The sequence below is a fragment of the Biomphalaria glabrata genome, chromosome 4 (assembly GCF_947242115.1).
Source record: "Biomphalaria glabrata chromosome 4, xgBioGlab47.1, whole genome shotgun sequence".
NCBI classification, from domain to species: domain Eukaryota; kingdom Metazoa; phylum Mollusca; class Gastropoda; family Planorbidae; genus Biomphalaria; species Biomphalaria glabrata.
In genome coordinates, this window is record NC_074714.1 from 35,961,457 (window position 1) to 35,981,037 (window position 19,581).

The 19,581-nt window shown below is 31.4% G+C and overlaps 1 protein-coding gene and 2 long non-coding RNA genes across 4 annotated transcripts; 2 read left to right on the forward strand and 1 right to left on the reverse strand.

Annotated features, from left to right (window-relative positions):
- The first annotated feature begins 1,965 nt into the window (after positions 1-1,965).
- LOC106051957 (sentrin-specific protease 8-like) lies at positions 1,966-18,691 on the forward strand. Of its 2 annotated transcripts, none has more exons than XM_013207190.2 (6): positions 1,966-2,119; positions 11,763-11,851; positions 14,464-14,572; positions 14,673-14,788; positions 14,879-14,932; positions 15,087-18,691. In XM_013207190.2, the coding sequence occupies exons 1-6, from the start codon at positions 2,001-2,003 to the stop codon at positions 15,281-15,283; spliced, it is 684 nt and encodes a 227-aa protein (XP_013062644.1). In that variant the 5' UTR covers positions 1,966-2,000; the 3' UTR covers positions 15,284-18,691. The 2 variants fall into 2 exon arrangements, with proteins under 2 accessions (XP_013062644.1, XP_055881912.1); XM_056025937.1 differs by lacking the exon at positions 1,966-2,119 and adding an exon at positions 10,049-10,086.
- Positions 2,844-4,960, forward strand: LOC129925725 (uncharacterized). Its single transcript, XR_008777459.1, has 2 exons — positions 2,844-3,081; positions 4,527-4,960. It is a non-coding gene; the product is annotated as an uncharacterized LOC129925725 (long non-coding RNA).
- Positions 4,778-7,190, reverse strand: LOC129925726 (uncharacterized). Its single transcript, XR_008777460.1, has 3 exons — positions 6,869-7,190; positions 5,653-5,743; positions 4,778-5,536 (listed from the first exon to the last, which is right to left on the reverse strand). It is a non-coding gene; the product is annotated as an uncharacterized LOC129925726 (long non-coding RNA).
- Positions 18,692-19,581: the final 890 nt, after the last annotated feature.

A 19,581-nucleotide genomic window follows, 5' to 3' on the forward strand; every position in this document is an offset into this window, starting at 1 on the left:
CGCTATTAATAAAAACGGCATTATGCATTAGCCGTAATTGTGTAATCAGGTGAAAGAAGCTTCTCGCGCCTTAAAGTAATGAAGAATTACTTGATGTCAACAATTCTCAAAGATAGATTGAAACATTTGGTAATTCTTGCTATGGAGCGGGATCTATGTGGGAAACAGAATTATTATGATATATATATATGATATATATATGATATATAATTATATATACTGTACAAAAACTCGTTCGTACCTCACTCGGTCAGACTCTGTCACCGCCACTCATTGATCAGGGAACATGAAATGCACCAAGATACCTGTGTGTAGTCGCTGTTGTCTGTTGTATTTATGTGTATTTTTCTGTTGTGTTGTATTTATATGAGAAAAGAGTCCTTGTAATCACAACAAATTTCCGTAAGGATCAATAAAGCAGTCTTAGTCTTAGTCTTAGTCTTAGTATGACTTTGCTACACGCAAGGCTCGTAAAGTAATTCTGTACGTAGTAAAGAATGAATAAAATGTATAGACGAATTTATTTTCTAATACAAACTCTTAAATTTGACTTATTGTCCGCTTCCCTACCCAAACTTGGCCCCGTGAAATCCGTTTCGAATAGGGCCCCACAATGCTTAAGTCCGGCCCTGCTATTTAGTGTTTGTAAAATGTTTTACATGTTTCGGATGCTCCTTTAGAGTTGACGATAGTTTACTTCCTAGTCCAAACCTCCCGCATGGGATGGGAGCGGGCATGGTTTGACAGTCCAGCGCGCAGCCATCCGTAGCGAGCTGTGAAAACGTGTTCTTCCCCCACCCTCTTGTTTTTTTTTTCGTGGGATGACTATCCGCAGAAATAAAAGAGAGTGATCTTCCCATTTACTTCTCGTTTGACCTGATTAGGGAAGAAGAGAATTATATATAAAGATAGATGTTACCGACAAAGTGCGAAATCCGGTATTCTATAGAATGCCTATAAACGTCAGGCAAAGTACAAAATGAATTCTTGATTTCCTACTTTGCCTAGGCATTGAATGCCTATGTTCTCTATGGAATTACTAGAACTGCTTTATAGAATGGTAGACTGTTAAACAATGGTTTAATTATTGTAGCCTACTATTTTAAATTCCGATTCGTCGATTTAAAGAAGTAACTATTTTTTAAAAAGAAATTGCACTTATCATAGGGTCTAAAGTCATGGGCCTATAAATCATGTATTTATAGTCTTAAGAAATCCTGTTGTTTATTAAATTATTTGTTGCTTTTTTTTTCTTCTCATTTGTTGATATTTAATGTATCTTTCTAAATAAGACATTTTTGTACTATTCCTGGCGCACAATGAAATGGAGAATCATTTCGTACTTAGTATATGATTGTTACCTTTTTTTAATTTTTGCTCTCGCTTTCACTGACTCTTTCTTTCCTTCTCTCCCCCTCTCTTTCTCTCTTTTTCTTTCTTTCTTTTTTTTTCTCTCTCTCTCTCTCTCTCTTTATCTTTCCATCTCTCTTTCTCCCTCCTATCTCTCTTTCTCTTTGTTTCTCTCTTTCTCTTTCCATCTCTCTTTCTCCTTCCTCTCTCTTTCGCTATTTCACTCTGCTCTTTCATTAAACTCATTGTAACGCCAATAAGAGGCATGTATAGGATACCGAGGATGGCATCCTGGTCGTGTGGTATGGGTTCTGGAACTCCTACGGTGGTATCGATGGTTCCAAGTTCGAACCCTCCGCAGGACAATGTGTGATGGCAGCGGGAGGTTTGGGCTAGGAAGTAATAATCTTCCAATCTGAAGGAACATTAAAAAAAACTTAAAACATTTTAACAAAAACAAAGAAACCTTTAACTGTTGAGGAGTTTTAAGTAAGAGTCAGAAAACTGTTTCAGCTATTCGAAAATTACATTGATAAAAATTTCGTACGTATATATATATATATGTCATGGTTACATTTTGTTTGCATAGCGATTATTTGGATGGGAAGTGACGTCATTTGTACCCTATCCTATGAATGAATTTTTAGACCATGGCTGACGAAGATGCAATTGTTCTGAATTTTGGAGATAGCTTGTTACGCAAATCAGACTTTGATTTATTAACAGAACCGAATTGGATTAATGACAAGATAATTGCATTCTGCTTTGAGTAAGTTGTTTTTGCATGAGCAATGACCGTTTTAATTATTTTACTTAAAACATGATGTGGTACATCATCTACTTGTCAGCGTAGCGTAAAAAATAATAATTTGTCCTCAACCTCTGCTCTGGCTCTGCCTTACCTCCCCCGAAACTGTGACTTACTCATTCAACTCATTGGTTATAAACCCTATTTAGCCTAGTCTAGACTAGATCTATATACTTTTATATAGGTCTAGGCTAGGTCAAGAAATGCATTAACTCGAGTCTTGATCTCTGATCTAGGATCTGAGATGGCTAACAACTTAACAAGACTCTACAACAACTAGTAAACAAGTCTAAGTTAGAGACTCAAACTTTGAGTACGTCTATGAGTATGACTATGAGTACTAGATCTAGAATAATCTAGATTCTATGAGTATGACTTTTGACTATGACAATCTAGTATTATTATTAAAGTATATATATCTTATATATAGATCTACTATATATTAGTATATCAAGATATTATAATATATTATATATAGATCTAGAGTAATTTATGCTATTCAAACAAAATATATAGTATTTAAAGCCAAAAAAAAAAAATTCAAGTATTTGACTTTGACAGCGCATTATGATTATTTGATAATGGTTTGACATAGAAAAAAAAAGAAGTTTCAAAATCTTCTTTAGTTTAAAGTTTAAGGAGAATAAGGATGACTACTACTTATAATTGTACCCCTAACCTAATCTAATGGACCTCATTCACCAATCGTAAACAAACACCCCTCAAGTCACGTGACAACCATCAGCTTAATCTAGACACCAACATGGAATCTATTGTTAGAAAACCACTCTTGCTTGTAAATTTTACTTTTATTAACTTGTTAGAATATTGCGATGTTATAAATGCAGCATATGCATGTGAAAATGATTACAGACACGTCATTTAATTACAATGTTACTGGAGTGATTAGCTACAATGGAAAGGTAAGCTCTTTTTAAATTACCATAGAATCTATGACTATCTTTATCTTACTTAGTTACTATCTACTGTATAGACTATAGATCTATGATCTGTCTAGATTAGTCAATCTACTTAATTAAAGTCTAGATCTAGTACTTATTCAAAACTTATTGACTTATTTAAATGATTAGTTAGGCCTACTAGATCTAGAATAGATTACCAGGCACTATTATGACTAGATCTAGTCTAGATTAATCTTAAATCTAGAATCTAGATCTACTAGACTTTTACTACTTTTAGATCTAGACTAGTCTAGATAGAAATTCTAGAATTTAGTAACTATCTAGATTCTAGATCTACTTAGCTCTATCTAATCTAGATTTTTTTTTAGATAGATATACATTTATACATCTAAATCTAGATCTTGCTGTAGACTCTCGTACTCTAGACTGACTTAGACTCACAAGATTAACTTAAGTTGATAGATCAAACTTAGAACATCTAGATCTAGATTTAGATTCTAGATCTAAACTAGTAAAAAAAAAAACAACAACTAGATCTCTAATAGTCTCTAAACTCTAAATCTATAATATTATAATTTTAACCTAGACCTAGATCTGGTCCTGTGAATTGATCTTTGAAAATTTAGAAATGTTGAAAATGTATGATTATAGATGTACTAATTTATTAATTATGTGATAGATCTACATTATAAATAATAACATATAGATTATAAATTTAGCTAGTAATATAGTCTCTAGATCTACCTGGATCTAGATTACTTTGAGATATAGAATTATAAGCCTATGCTATGTAATTCTTTATTGTAGTTAAGACCTTCTTCACTAGATCTAGCTAGATATATATGTTTTTTATATATAGATCTATACTTATAGTCCTAGTCTAGAGCAGTGTTTCCCAAACCTTTTCCTTCAAAACGGAACACTTCGCACACTATGAGTATTTAGCGGAAAACTTTTCTTATTTTTTTAAAAAGATTTATTCACATGGTAGCCTACTAATTAATTATTCCAGTAGTTCATGGAACACTTATTCAGGCGTAAGGTTCTACGGAACACATTTTGAGAAACACTTGTCTATAGTGATTCTAGAGATTATTTCTGGAATAAGGCTAGGTCTAGAATTCAATATAGCATTTACTTATCACCTAGAATAGAGTGACAAGATTTATAATGTAATTAACACAATTTAAGTGATGAACATTGTAGGATCCAATATAATTCTAAACTGATAAATCTAGATGTCTACTACATTTTATCTACATTATAGATTTAGTTTAAATTAGAAATATATTCAGAGGCAGTGCAAGAGGTATGCGAAGTGGGCATAATCTACAACCTGTGCGTGGGGGGTTTATAAAATTAGTCTACACCTATTAATTTTAAAACATTTAATGCATTAATATATGTATTTATTAATTTAAAAAAAAAAATATTTATTCTTTCAGGTCATTGAAGGAGAGTGTCAGTGTGCAGGGGGTTGCAAGCCCGCCTGTTGTAAACATCTTTTTGGTCTTCTGTCTGCTCTAGAAGACTATAGCAGAAAAGAAATGTATGCAGCACCAACAGACAAAATTCAGACATGGCATCAACCCGCCTCAGAAAACGAAGGATAGTTTTAGCTGTGATAAGACTGGTCTACAAAATTTTGATACCAGTGTTTCAATGTCTGCTTTGGCTGCCTTACCTCAGAACACTCCTATATTTTCAGTTTTACAAGCGGATCCTAAAAGATTAACCTCTGACATTGTCTTCTATGACAGAACTATACCATTACCATCTATATTTTTTTAGCTTTGTGATGTTTGCAATTCATTTTGTAGTTCATTTAAATAGATATGATACATTGTCATAGCAAAATAAAGTCTTTGTTTCTTTATAAGTGTATTATTTTATTGAATGATGTGAAAAGTATATTGTACACAAGGAAGCTGATATTATTACTAAAAATATATACATATATACAAATTTTAAACATGAAATAAACAAGCTTATATTAATAAAATGTGCACACCAATTATTTCAAGTTGCCAGAGAAAAATTGATAAGTCAAAACAAACCAAAGTAACAACATTGTAAGAGGAAAACTATATAAATAAGGAAGTAATATTTAATATTTTTGGGCACTGATCTGTAGAAGTACATAATAAAAAAGTTTATATTAATAAATATTAATAAAATATATACACACCAATTTTAAATTTAAATGTTGCTAAAATTCATAATTCATAACAATAATTTGTCTTCTAAACAGCTACTTAAACAAAAAAAGTTATCTCCTTTTAGTTTCAAAGAGTCATAACACAATTTCAACTGAGCAACTTCTTCCAGAAGGCTAGCATTGCCTGGTTCCAAAGTATTTACCCTCATTAGAAGATTTGTAATAAAGTCTTCATTAGTTTGCGCAGTGACATCTCTAGTCTTCTCAATGGTGGTGTCCTGGGGTAAAAGAGGTTGTCTAAAAGGAAACAAAATATATTTAAGTGTACAGTCAAACATGATCATCATAAAAATATTTACAATTAAGATAAAAAAATGTAAAACATAATTACTTAGATATTTCAAAACATTTACCTAAATTCATATTTGGTCTTTTTTCGGCTTGGTGTACTTTTGGAAAAAGAAAACTTGGTCGGCACAGCACCAGGCTTTAGAAGTCTGCGATCTAAATGGAATATATAATAATATAATGTATATTAGTTATAAAACAAAATTTATTTTTTTTCAAAATAATCTACATGTTTGTTTGTAAAATGTTTTACTTAATTCGGATGTTCCTTCAGAGTTGAAGATAATTACTTCCTAGTCCAAACCTCCCGCAGGACGACGGGGGATGGGAGCGGGCAGGGTTTGAACCCTGGACCATCGATAAGTCCGAACGATAGTCCAGCGCTCAAACCGCACGACCAGGCAGCCATCCTAGACCTATAGATCTATATACCATCTGAAAATAAGCCATATAAACCTAATAATACATATGAATAGGGAGGCCTACTGATTAAATATTAACATTAGATCCACTATTTTTTTCCTACTTGTAGGAATCTAAGTTGATATTAAATATACTACTACCGTACTAGATTGTAACTAGATCAGAATTTAGCAAATATTAATAGTAATAATAATAGGCTGTTTAGTATTATTTAAAGTCGAATCAACGCTAATAGAATTCTATAGTCTATATCTTATTCTATAGATTGACTAGATCCATCTAGTTACTAGTAGATCTACTTCTACTAATTTCTAGTCTAGTCACTAATGACACTACATCTAGTCTAATCTAGAAATATGAAATATTCTATCTAGACTAGTTGTTTTATTATTTACATGCTCTTTAAATTTAATTTATAAACTTTGAATAATAATCAGATTTAAAAATCTAGGTCTAGATCTAATTCTGATTGTAAATTTAATAGAATTAGAATATAAAAAATATAGATCTAGAGTATTCTAGAAGAGTCTAGAATAGTAGAATAGGTCTACAGATTCAGATTATAGTTTTATACAGTATAGATTTGAGTAGATCTAGAATAATGTAGATTACTAGATCTAATTAATATTTTAAACTATTTTGTCTAGATCTAGATTCTCTAGACTTATCTAGTCAATCTAGATTCTTATCATGTAGATCTAGATCTAGGCCATTTTTTTCTAGGCCTACTTGTCAAAGACTTAAATATCATCGTATTACTACTACTACTATTATATTAGTATAATACTTCTAGATCTAGAATATAAATATAGATTAGATCTAGATTCTATAGATTATAGATCTATTCTATCTACTTACTTGTAAAAGGCTGGTAAATAAAACAGTCCTCCTCAAAATGTTCTGAACATATTACAGAGTGTACACTTCATCGTCACTTGCAGTGAAGTTTTTTCGTTTCAGTTTGACAACCCATTCTTTACATAGCTTTGGATTGTTCACAGGAAAACGATGAAAACCTTTTTTTTTTTTCCTTTCTTTTTTATGTTCATAATTATTAGTCAAATGCAACGCATTGCTTCCCCATCTTTCCAGTACTAATCTATACTATTCTATACACACAAGTGAATAGTTGATGGTTGTCACGTGACCGTACGTTTCGGTGAATGAGGCCCATTGTTTTATTATATTTAAGGTCAAAAAGGCTGTGTTTGTGTCTTCATTTAATTCAAACAAATGTTGTCACACTTTATTTGATTCCAAACACCAAAAATTTATTTCAAGCAGTCTCTATATTTTGGCATCAATAAACTCCTATTTTAATTCTATATTAATATTAACTAAATTTTAAGTTCCCCAGGCATAGCCTCTCACATGAAATCGTAATATAGATGTTTTCAAATTATGCATAAATACGAACACAAAAAATAAAAATTTGAACACACTTATCTTATATATTATCTTATCTTATATGATAATATACAGACATTACTTGAAAAAAATAGGTCACTGGAATAGTGACTTCTACACTGACTTATTAAATATACTTTTATGTTTGCATGATGAGATGTGTGTTAAATGCTTGTGTTGTTTTTTTTTGTTTGTTCATTTAATAAATTTCTAATACAGATGATCTCTTGTAGTATAGACTAGGATGGTCATTCTTGCCTAAATAGCTGAATCCTCTATCTCTCTGTAAATCTAGATATCTATCTAGTAGGTTTAGATCTAGGCATTTAACTTCATTCATTGTATCAAGCTCATTCCAAACATTTGGCCATTTATTCTCTATAGAAAAAAAAAAAAACAAACAAACAAATATAATATAAGATCATTAATATTGATGTCCAAAATTGTTTTTTAGGAATAAATTTTGGTAAGAAAAGGAATTACCAAAAAAAACTAGGGAAACAGCAGTCTTTTGAAGTTGGTTTATATTCTGGATTGATTGTATTGGAGATTTTCATAAATATTGGAAAAACTATAAATAGATAGCTTTTTTGGTATATATATATATATATAGTATACAAAAAAAAGTGTTGATAAAAGCTTTTTTTTTTAAAGGTATAAATGATAATTTTTGTGCATTTTTTGGCACCACAGAATTAAGCTCTTTCAATTATGCAGCAAAATAATTTCTATACTGAAAGAATTTGGCTTTCAATGTATGGCTCTTAAAAACTTATTAAATAAACAATTGGGACCAATGTCTAATCTTTCGACTCAGGACCAGACACAACAGAATGCAACAACACATGTACCGGAAGCTCAAAATTGGAACCAGTGAAATCTGCCCATGTGGAGTATCACCAGAGAATGCCGACCACGTCCTCCAAAACTGCTCTCTTTACCAAGAGGCCTGTATAAGACACTGGCCCCAAAACACCCCAATAGAAAGAAAACTATATGGAGAGCTCCCTGATTTGGAAACCACTGTTCATCTCATATATTGGTCTAGTATTCTGAACGCTCCAACATAACAATGAAAACAAAGAAGAAAAAGAAACAATTGGGTAACAAACTAATGGTATTAAAGGAGATTTGATACAAATAGCAACTGTCACACATTGAGATAGTGTTAAAATTATAGTTCAATTATTTTTGTATTTAACAGTTCATTTTTGCATCCTTGACATTGATTAGTTTATTCTGAAAATCTTCAATAGCATATAAATAAACTTTTTCCTACAGCTTCATTTTAGTCTTCTTATCTCAATAAATCTCTGAACTTTTGTTTGAAATGTTCTGAATTTGTATCTACTGTCTGAGTTAGACCTTAATCTAATCCCCTCTTCCTCATCATTAGGCCCACTGCTGTTTCTAATTTACATTATAAATGACCTACAAATTGCATTAGTTCAGGAACAAAAGTCAGATTATTTGTAATAGGCCCCTTTATAGAACAATAAAAACAACAAGATACTGAAATTGGGCTAAGAGAATTAGAAGAAATGAGAATAAAAAAATTGGAGCATGTCTTTCCATCCCAAAAAATGCCATTTTTTTAAGAGTTTAACAAAAAACAAACTTCATTTTATATAAATTTTATTATGGATAAACCAGTTATGCAAACTAAAAACTCATCGAGATTGGACCATAGTGCTCTGAGCATGCTATAAGCATGAAAGTATCACTATATAAAAGCTATAATTGTGTAATAATAAATGAAAAATTATCTTAGAACCCCCATATTGATAAAATTATTAAAAAGATCAAGCAAAGCAAATAGGGTTTTTTAAAAGAAATTTTTACAAATCAAACAGGAACACAAAACAAAAATGCTATTTAACCTTAGGCCAATATTATAATATGTATCCCCTCAAAAAAGCAAAAAGAAACTAGAGCAACACAAAATAGAGCATTGAGATTTATAACAAATGAATATTCACATTGTATTAAAGTAACACCATTGGTAACATCAGTAATTTTAGAGACTCAAGACAGGAGAATATAAATGAAAGTAGCACTACTACATAAAACACTGAACTATAATTTACAAATATATACAAAAAACAAAACCTATTAAAAATACTCAGAAAGACACAAAGATAAAGGTGCATGTTTTATTTCATATGCTTGGACAAATTCATACATGCTTCTTTCTTGAATCAGCTAGGAAAACCAATGAATTAATAGAGTTTAAGTCACTGATTAACATTCATGACTAGATTGGCACATGAAATGTGTAGAACATAATTATCTTCTCTTTTGAACTATCATCTGTAATTTTTTATAAAATAAGATCATGCCATAGGAAATGTGTATCCTTTTATAATTTATTTTACAAGTAAAAGTATAGATTAATATTTCTTTTATAAATAGACTAGTGTTATATTTAAAGAAGTTGTTTTTAAAAAATATGACAGATTATAACTAATTTTTTTTTTTTACTTTAATTTTTTTTTTGTATATCTCTTGAGTAATTGATGAAGGCTAATTAACAATGAGTTCCTAATTCTCAGCAGGCACATGTGACTATCTGTCACAGTATCTAATTAGCATAATGTACAGTGTCTGGTGATAGACATTCACTTACTGCATGCTTAGGTTCTCAGCATGATGATGTTATGTTGTCGAAAGTAATAGTATTAAATATTTTATAGATAGGGCTTGGACAACTAGTGCTTGCATTGATATCTACATATGTGTGGATTTAAGCTAATCTCAGCTGTTGACTTAATTTTCATTTAAAGCTCGGTTATCTCCTATTGATGGTTATCTTAGACTTTGAACTGTGCTTGCATATATTTCATGAATGGTTAATAATGAAATTTTGTGTTTTTAAGTGACTTGTAAAATGTAAAGTACATTTGGGCTGAATCTTTTTTTTTTTCCTTCTTAATATTTTCTTTGTAATTTACATGATTAGCTCACTGTCTATTGCTCAACTATTTAACTAACAAATTCTATTCTGTTTTTATTGGCTATGGTGTCATAACCTTTTTTTTTCCATAATAGTTAATTTAATAAATTACTTTTTTTTTGTCTTAGTCGTGTTTGTGAAATTAATGTTACAGTTATGTTCAGGTATCTCTGTTCTTTTAAATTTATTTTTACAAAACTTTAAATAGATCAGTCCCTACCAACATGTTGTGGAAAAAAAATCAATAGACTACTTGTGTCATGTCTAACAAAGTCAATACTGTAACTAGTGCAATGTCCCCTCCCTCCACCTTGCCCTCCTTTTACATTCAGAGAAGTCAAGGAGAAGATAAGAAAGTAAATCCAGATGTGGATTTGGATAGTCTTACATTGGAGTCACATGGCAGCTGGGGGCCTTACATTACAGTCACATGCAGCACATTACATTTATGTTGATGTCAGACTCTTTTGTGAAATTATTTTCTTAATTTACTCTTGGTCTTTTGGTTTATATTTATATACATATATATATATATATTAAAAATTAAAACCTCTATATTTGTGTGTCTGTAGTTTTATTCTAAGATTATATTCACACATTTTGTAAATATATTTTATAATAGATGTTATGGTTGCATTATTAGCATTCATCATTATATATATATGGAACTATGCAGAACAACTCATATGTTCATTATACCACCATACCAGAGCATTAGTATGGCAGTTTGTATGTGAACTCTAATGTTTGAGAGGTCATACAAACAGCTTTATGTTACCTTAATATCGGACCCAATTTTTGGCATGGAAAATATTCTGAATAGATGAAAGATGACTAAAGAAAGAGAACAAGATAAAACTAGTGCTTTACTGGCTTTGAAAGTATACATTCATAATCTCATCTAAATAAAATGAGTAGTCACTGTTTTATTTATCAAGTTTGTATATTTACAAGTCAATTTTGGTCACAACCCCTTTTGTGAAAAAAAGAAATCTTTTGTTGTGTACTGGCCAACACTTCACAACTTGAGTACATCTCTATATCTAGTATGCAATTGGAACTTGCTTTATGTCTGTGTTTTTTTGTTTTTTTTTTAAATGTGTAGCTAACTCTCCTTTACACTTTCTTAACAAATCTCTGTTACCTGTTTGACAGATAATTATATCCATTCTAATGATTACTCAACTTATTATTTTCAATAATTATAATTGTTAAAATATGCCTTAAAAACAATTCTTTATAGTACATTACAAATTACCATTTTTTTGGTCTTTTTTTAATAGAAATATTTATTGTATCTTGTTATTGGAAGCATTATTTTATATATGCTTCATAACTCTTCTAACCATATACACAAGAAAGTGTCAATAAATATGTTATCTCTCTTAACAGATTCTTTGAAAGGGAACAGTTCAATCATTCTGCAGACAGGATAGCACTATTAAATCCATCTGTTGCTGAATTGATGAGATTTGCATCAGGTGAGATAGTGGCACATGAATTAATGGAGATCAATTTGTAGGACTGATGACTGTGTGTTTTCCTTGATAATCTCAATGCTGTTGTTTTTGTATGTATTACTTTCTGAGATCTTGGAACCTGTTCTGACCACATCTGTTGATGGAGTGGCTGATTGCTGGAATAATTTAATGTTGATATGAAGGTTTCATGTTTGAAGCCTTGTTAGGATCTTTTGAGACTATTATGGTATTCTACACAGTTCTAATAATAGCATATAAAGTTGGTCTTTGTGATGCCTAAATAATATTCTCAACCACTGGCTAAAGAAAAGGCTAATCTTTGGGGGAAATATGTATTGTATTGTATGACTAAGCATAACTACAAAACTGAAAGTCTACAGTGCTGTAGTGCTCCCTTCACTCTTATAAGCATCAGAGTCCTGGACCTTATATTCCAGCCACATCAAAAAGCTAAACTCCTTCCACCTAAGCTGTCTAAGGAAAATTCACAAGGTGCATTGGTCTGACCACATACCAGATACTGAAATCCTACAGTTGTCCAACATGAACAGTAAAAAGGTCCCAATTTCGATGGGTGGGACATGTAGTCCGCATGCCAGACAATCGCCTTCCCAAATGACTTCTATAAGGGGAGCTGTGTGTAGGAAAGCGTTTTGGGTGGGGGTGGTGTCAATACAAGCACTATAAAGACACCTTTAAGAGCTCCTTTAAGGGGCATGATATTGACATTCATGGCTGGGAAGCACTAGCTCTCAATCACTCCTCATGGCATGAAGCTGTGTTATTGACGGAGTCATGAGTTATGAAGCAAGAAGAGTGACCAGCATGAAAGAGCGCCAAACCATAAAAAACCTGAGAGAAAACTGACATAACCTATCCATGCCTAGTGATGGGAACTAAACTAAATTTAAAAACTAAATTTAAGTTTCAACTAAAATAAAGTAGTTAAACTATTAGTTTATCATGAATTTTAAATTATAGTTAAACTAAACTAAAGAAAATTAATTAAACTATACAAACTTTTTCATAACTTTGTGTGTGTGTGTGGGGGGGGTGATCTAGACCTATCTATCTAGCTATAATCATCCGACTGTATACCTACGGTTCGATCTTATTCTTATAACAATGTAGAAATATTTATCCATAATAAAATCAGTAATAAGGAAGATATTTCTTACATAAACATTAATGCACAATAAAATTTGAAAAAAAGATGTCTAAATAAATATGTGTGATTGTATTTTTGCCTTATATTAAAACCTTTAGAAAAGAATAGTACTTTTAAAAAAAAACAATATTAACTTATTATATTATGGAAAATCTTACTTAGCCTATACCAATGAAGCTTAAAATCTCATTAAATAACAAACAGATTTAGAATTTCACATTTCTAGTAACCAAAGAAATAGAAACAAAATTGTTGGAGTTTTAAGAAACAGTTGACCTGTGTAACTATTTTAGTGTAAATTACATGCTTGACTAACCAAGCCAATGTGTTATTTTCTTGTCTGACCACTCACCATACAACTAACACATTAATGTAAAAGGCGCAAGGAAAAAAATGCCGGGGGGGGGGTCTTGTCATTATGGCCTACATTCTACAATACACTAGGCCTAAATACATGTGTACCTCTATCTGACCAGGTTGTTAAAATCAGTCGGACACACAGTCTATTTACTTTTTGGGCAGGGAGGGTGTGTAACTTTTTTAGTGTAAAGATAGATCTACGTACATGCTTGACTAACCATGCCAGTGTGTTATTTTCTTGTCTGACCACATAACGCGCAATTAAAAAAACGCAGAGTAGTCTTGTAGTATCATCGACAACACACGTACAGTACACTAGGCCTACATGTGTATGTCTACCTGTCCAGGTTTTTTAAATCAGTCAGACATTATTTACTTTATGGTCAGGGAGGGTGCAATGTAAATTAAGATGGGTTTTTTTTTTCTAGAGTTAAAAATCCTAATGCTTTTAGTTCTATATAGTCCTAACTGTCAATTTAGACCTAGATCTCAATAATAAGTCTAGAGACTACAATCTATTATTTGTTTCGGCTTCATCTAAGGTTTAAGCTATAAAAAGGGTGTACTTGATGCTCCTGCAGTTATTTTTTTTTGTTGCCGCAAATGAAAGGATTAAAACCACTAAATATTGACCTAAATTGCTAACAGATTCCCACTAAAAACAGAAATTAAACACCACCACATGACTTTGAAAAAAATCTAAACAACCCCATTCATAAAATTGCATAGAAGCTTTTGGCACTTTCAAGTGCAGATATTGACTCCCATAACTTCTACTTTACCGTCTTCAAATGAAGACTGACAAAATAGTTGTTAACTGCATCATTTTTTTTTTTGATAATCAACGTTGTTGATATCACATGACCAGAAAAGAGGGGTATGTGTTTTAATATATATATATATATATATATATATATATATATATATATATATATATATATATACACTTGTTATATTTCTAATTCTCCTCATGTGAAAAATGTTTTGTCTAAATAAATGAAAAATGTTATTGCTACTAGATCTTAAGGAATTTATTATATCGATTGAAATGTTTCAATAGAATGTGTTTCTTTGTTTGTTGCAGTTGAAGACTTAGCTGTACTTTTAGAGCCTTTACATTTGCCTTCCAAACAGTATGTCTTTGTACCCATCAATGATAACCCAGACCCAGCTAAAGTTGGAGGCTCACATTGGTAAGTGTTCACCAGAGATGTTACTATGAACTTCTATTTGTCTAGTTCTCAATGGAAGTAAACCATTTAGATGTTACTGTCCTATAACTTTGATTTGCAGGAGCCTAATGGTCTATGTTAGAAGTAAACAAGAGTTCCAGCACTATGATGCACTCAAAGGAAGTAATCAAGCTGTAGCCAAAAAATTTGTTGATAAACTGCAGCCTTTTGTCCAAGGTAAAAAAAAAAAAAAAAAAATTGTCAAAGATGTTAGCCTTAATGTATTTATAAATTAAATGGACAGCATTTTTTTCTCTCATCTTTTAGCACCACGTGGAAAATTGAAATATGTTGAAATGGATTGTCCTCAACAGCAAAATAGTGAGTAATCTATTTATGCTAACAAAATAATTTCAATTAGATTTCCCCATAGACCTTGAAAGAAAGAGTAGTATAAAGAGATATTGTAATAATACTGACGAAGGTGAATTAGGAATGCATATATTATTTCAAGACAGTTTTAATCATTTTTCAGGCTATGACTGCGGCATCTATGTGATAGCTATGACTGAGCACCTCATCAAAGAGTTCTGTGAATGTTTCAGTGTCCCAATCACAGAAGTGGTTAATCACAACATTGTACAGCAAAAACGCAAGCATATTGAATGCCTGATACAAGAGCTGGCGGTGGCAGACCCAAACAGTGACACACACCATCTTTTCTCTTCTTAGTGTTTGAATCTCAGGGCACTACGATATTAATCTCGTAGTTGGAAGGAACTCAACATAAGTGTTTACAATGTGTGTGTGTTAGTGTGACAGGAAAGTGTTGGGCTTGTTGATCATGGCACTGTTGCAACAATTAATCTTGTATTTGTGTTGGAAAGAGAACTAATACATATGAACAAGATATTAGACACTGTAACAATGACCTACTGTAAGTGGTGCTGGTAGTATAGTTAGATGCTAAGCATGTTCTATGGACATTCACACACAACTTGTTGGTTGGACACTGTACCATTTATTATTGATGTAGACTAGTTTGCTTTTACATAACCAATTTTTATTTGATAATAAGAGAGTTATTAACACAGACACACACACAATGTCTTCAGAATGTTGTGTTCATGGAAATGTTAGTTTGTAGTCATAACATTTACTTGAACTATTTTTATCTTTCCATTCAAATAATGTTGAATATTTGAACCCAAGTTTCTAGATTTTTTTGCCCCCCATTTAAACAGAGTTTGTTTGTTTTAAGTTCATTATTTTATTAAAATGATAAAAAAAAAACTATGTTTATATTGTATATCATATTTTGTATTAATGTATAAATACTTAGCTGTATAGAGGAAAGTGATTTTTATAATTGTATTCATATACATTATATAAGTGAAATACCTCAGAGAATAGACTGTGAATTGTATGAATGTGGTCTGTGTCCTGTGGATAGAATGTAGTGCACATCTGATCCAGCAGTCTAGTGGATAGAATGGAGTGCACATCTGATCCACCAGTCTATTGGATAGAATGTAGTGCACATGTGATCCAGCAGTCTAGTAGATTAAATGGAGCGCACATGTGATCCAGCAGTCTAGTAGATAAAATGTGTAATCCTGATATCATTTGACATTGTCTCTCCGGAATCATCAAATTGGTCAATTTTATATTCATATGACAAAGAAATATTTGAATGAAGCCCTTGTTATTGTTAATTTTCAAACCATTTTGCTTTTTTTTTTTTTCTTACGGTAACGGTACACAAAAAAAAACAAAAAAAAAACACTAAAATGATTGTTGTAATTTGTACTAGGCAGAAGATTTAAAAAGTGTGACTGCCAACCTAAAGCTGTAGGCTTCATTTATATATATTCTCCATTTAATGAGACTAAGGTCAGCAGTTTGATTTGATCCTTTGTTGTGCACTATGTTTTTCAAAAGTAACCTAAACAGTACAATGCCAACTTATTTTACAATTGTATTTCTATGATATTGTTTATTAGTTTACCTAAATGCTCCTTTATGTCAATGCTATCCCCTGCTTGCATTTTGTAATAAACTACTAATATCAGTCTCTCCTATTTAGGTGAGTTGAATGGAGGTCTGGTTGTAATATCCTGGTCTGTGTTATCAGCACTCTGCCCTATAAAAGGAAACTTATTTAATTCAATGAAAAACAAGCTGTTAATTGCATACATATTTATGTTTGTATTGACCTAAAATTTATAATCTTGACCAAGCTCTGTCTAGTCTTTTGTTTAGCTAGATTGATTCAACTTTTTGCCTAATGTGTACTAGACATGATACAATTAGAGATTACTCTTTCTACAGGGCTGCTATGGTATAGCTGTTATGTTAGTGTGGAGAAATCTTGAATGATTTGTATGTTTCCATGACTAAATGTGTATAGCTGCTGTTTTCAAGTCATCTAAACTATTTATAAATATCTATATTAGCCCATACTTGGGGTTATTGTTACTTTTTGGTGAACATTTTTTATTAGTATTAACTTGCCAAACCTCATTTTGTTGTGAACATTGAATGTACAGCTTCTTCTTCTATATTGTCTACATATTGCATGCTCTATCCTGACCACCCATTGTACTTTGAGTTTTGAGCTAGATCTTTTTCCCTTTAAGTAGTAAGATTCAACAGACTACACTATGCAGTTTTTATATCAGATTCAAGTTTACCAAAATTATCCAATGCACTTTTTAAAAATGTGTAGTCTTGTTTTCTTTTTTTTTTTTTTTTTTTTTTTTTTTTTTTTTTTAAATCACTAATTTTGTTCATTTAACATTTGCTTTTTATTGTCATGTACAAATCAACATATCCTCTTTTTTTTTTTTACTGGACCTCAAGGAAAATAAGTGGTCAGATTTTTCTTAAGCCTAAGGTGTGTTTATTTTGGCCTTTTTTTTCTTTATTCTATTTATCAGTTATTTGCTCAGCCCAGTCTGGCAGCTAAATGTGTACAGATAGCTATGTTGTTTTTATTTTGCTTTTCTTAGTTAACAATTTATTGAACTATAACCCAGTGGTAGAAATCTGGTGGTGGGTAGAAAATATCTAGTGTACTGTATTAGTGCATTGCTCATATGCCATTGTTGTTTTGTTGTGTTTTATGTTAATGATACAAACTTTTAGTTTTTGTGATTAGAATTATTTTTTTTTTAAATAGCTGACCTAACCACATTGATGGTAGGACTAGCAGGTATGCATCAGTATTTATATTGATTAATAATAAACTTGTAATTGTGTTGTAAAACAATAGTATTACTTTATAAATGCTTCAGGTTTGATGATGGTACTAGGAAGTTGATAGATGGGGTGGGGTAGATTGTGTGGTGATTGTTGGGAAGAAATGAACAGCAATTGTCTTTTATTTATCTTGTAGATTTATTTAGTTTCTTTATGTCAGCTTCTATTGTTCTTTCTGAATATTATAAATATAAAGGCTGATTCTTGTGTGCTCCTTGTTATCTGTTCATTTGTATATGTTGTTCAAATGTCTAGTGCTAGAAACTATTATTGGATCTCGCAGTGTGCACACATTTTTTTTGCTCCATTAAATACCTTTTTTAAACATGGATTGTTTCATGTTTGTATAATGTATTTCTGAGTGAAGGTTGTGTCTATTTTATGCTGTAATAAATGTATTGAACCATTTCATGATGCAGAGGTGTATATCCTATCTCTATGTTTTAATGCTGTGTATACTTATTAATCCTATTACCATTGAAGTATGTGAATACAATTAACCAAGCTTTGTTAATATGTAAAAACCATGTAGTTCTCTATATCCATTCTGAGCATTATGGGGACATTATCACACATTCAATGATTTGTATTTCAATAACACTATGTGCCTTGTTTTAGATTCTACTTCTTTGATGATCAGAGAAGGTGTGTGTGTGTGTGCTTACTGTTGCTGTGAGATGTTTGTATTGATAGATGTCTAGATTATCCACACACTAATAATCAGATTGTCATGAGTGACTGATAGCATGTTGTGATAGTCACTGGGTCAACTGGATTCTGTTTTTAGATTTATCTGCTCTTGTTGACTGACTACAGCAAATATTTTCCATATTAATGCTTCATATAATAATAAATAAATACTTATATGATGAATTGAAATATTTAGTTTTGTTTCATTTATTGTGCAGATGTCTTAAAACTGTCATTGTTTTAGTCCTTTCTCTATATGTGCACTGTTGTCAACAAGACAATGTAAAGAGATATAGAATTGAAAAGCAAAGTTTGCAACAAAAGCACTAAGTTAATTCTTCAACTAACCAGATCTCATCAATATGAAGACTTTATTTGAATTTACAAGTTTAAACAGATTGTATTTAGATTGTCATAAGTATTTTATTCTTAATGATACAATTTATGAAAGTGTGAAAGAACAGGCTCCACTGTGAGGTTTAGGACATTCAATTTCAAATGAAACAGTAGATTGTGATCTTACAAAGCTTATAGCGACTCCCTCTGTAAAAGTTATTTCTCCCACACCCATTCTCGAATCAAGTTGAAACTTTGAAAAATTTATTGTACCTAACAAAACACGAATCAATAACAAAAAATTACCAATTAGACATAATTATTTTGTTTGACATTGAAAAAGGGAACTAGCTAATACATTCTTAAGTGATGTAGCTCTGAGTGCAGAATTCTTTTCCCTTGATAAGCTTTGTTTTTGTTTTTTGCTTGTTTAACATTAGTGCCTGGTAATCAACTGTGACAGTCCACAATACCACATACCCCAGCTTTGGAGCCATCTACTGAGAGTCCACAGTAAAAGATACTGTCATGCACATATGAAGTTGCTTCTTTGGTAGGTGTGTTTCTTCTGTGCACCATAATAGTTTGTGTGCTGCTTCTAAGGATGTGCTATGTTGGCGTCATTGCTTGTCATTGCTTCTTTTTGTTTTGTTTGGGTAGCAATTTTCTTGGCTTTATCTGTTTTTTTTGTTTTTTTCCCAAGTATTGGGAATGCAGGCTTAGGGCTCTGCATGCACCCTACT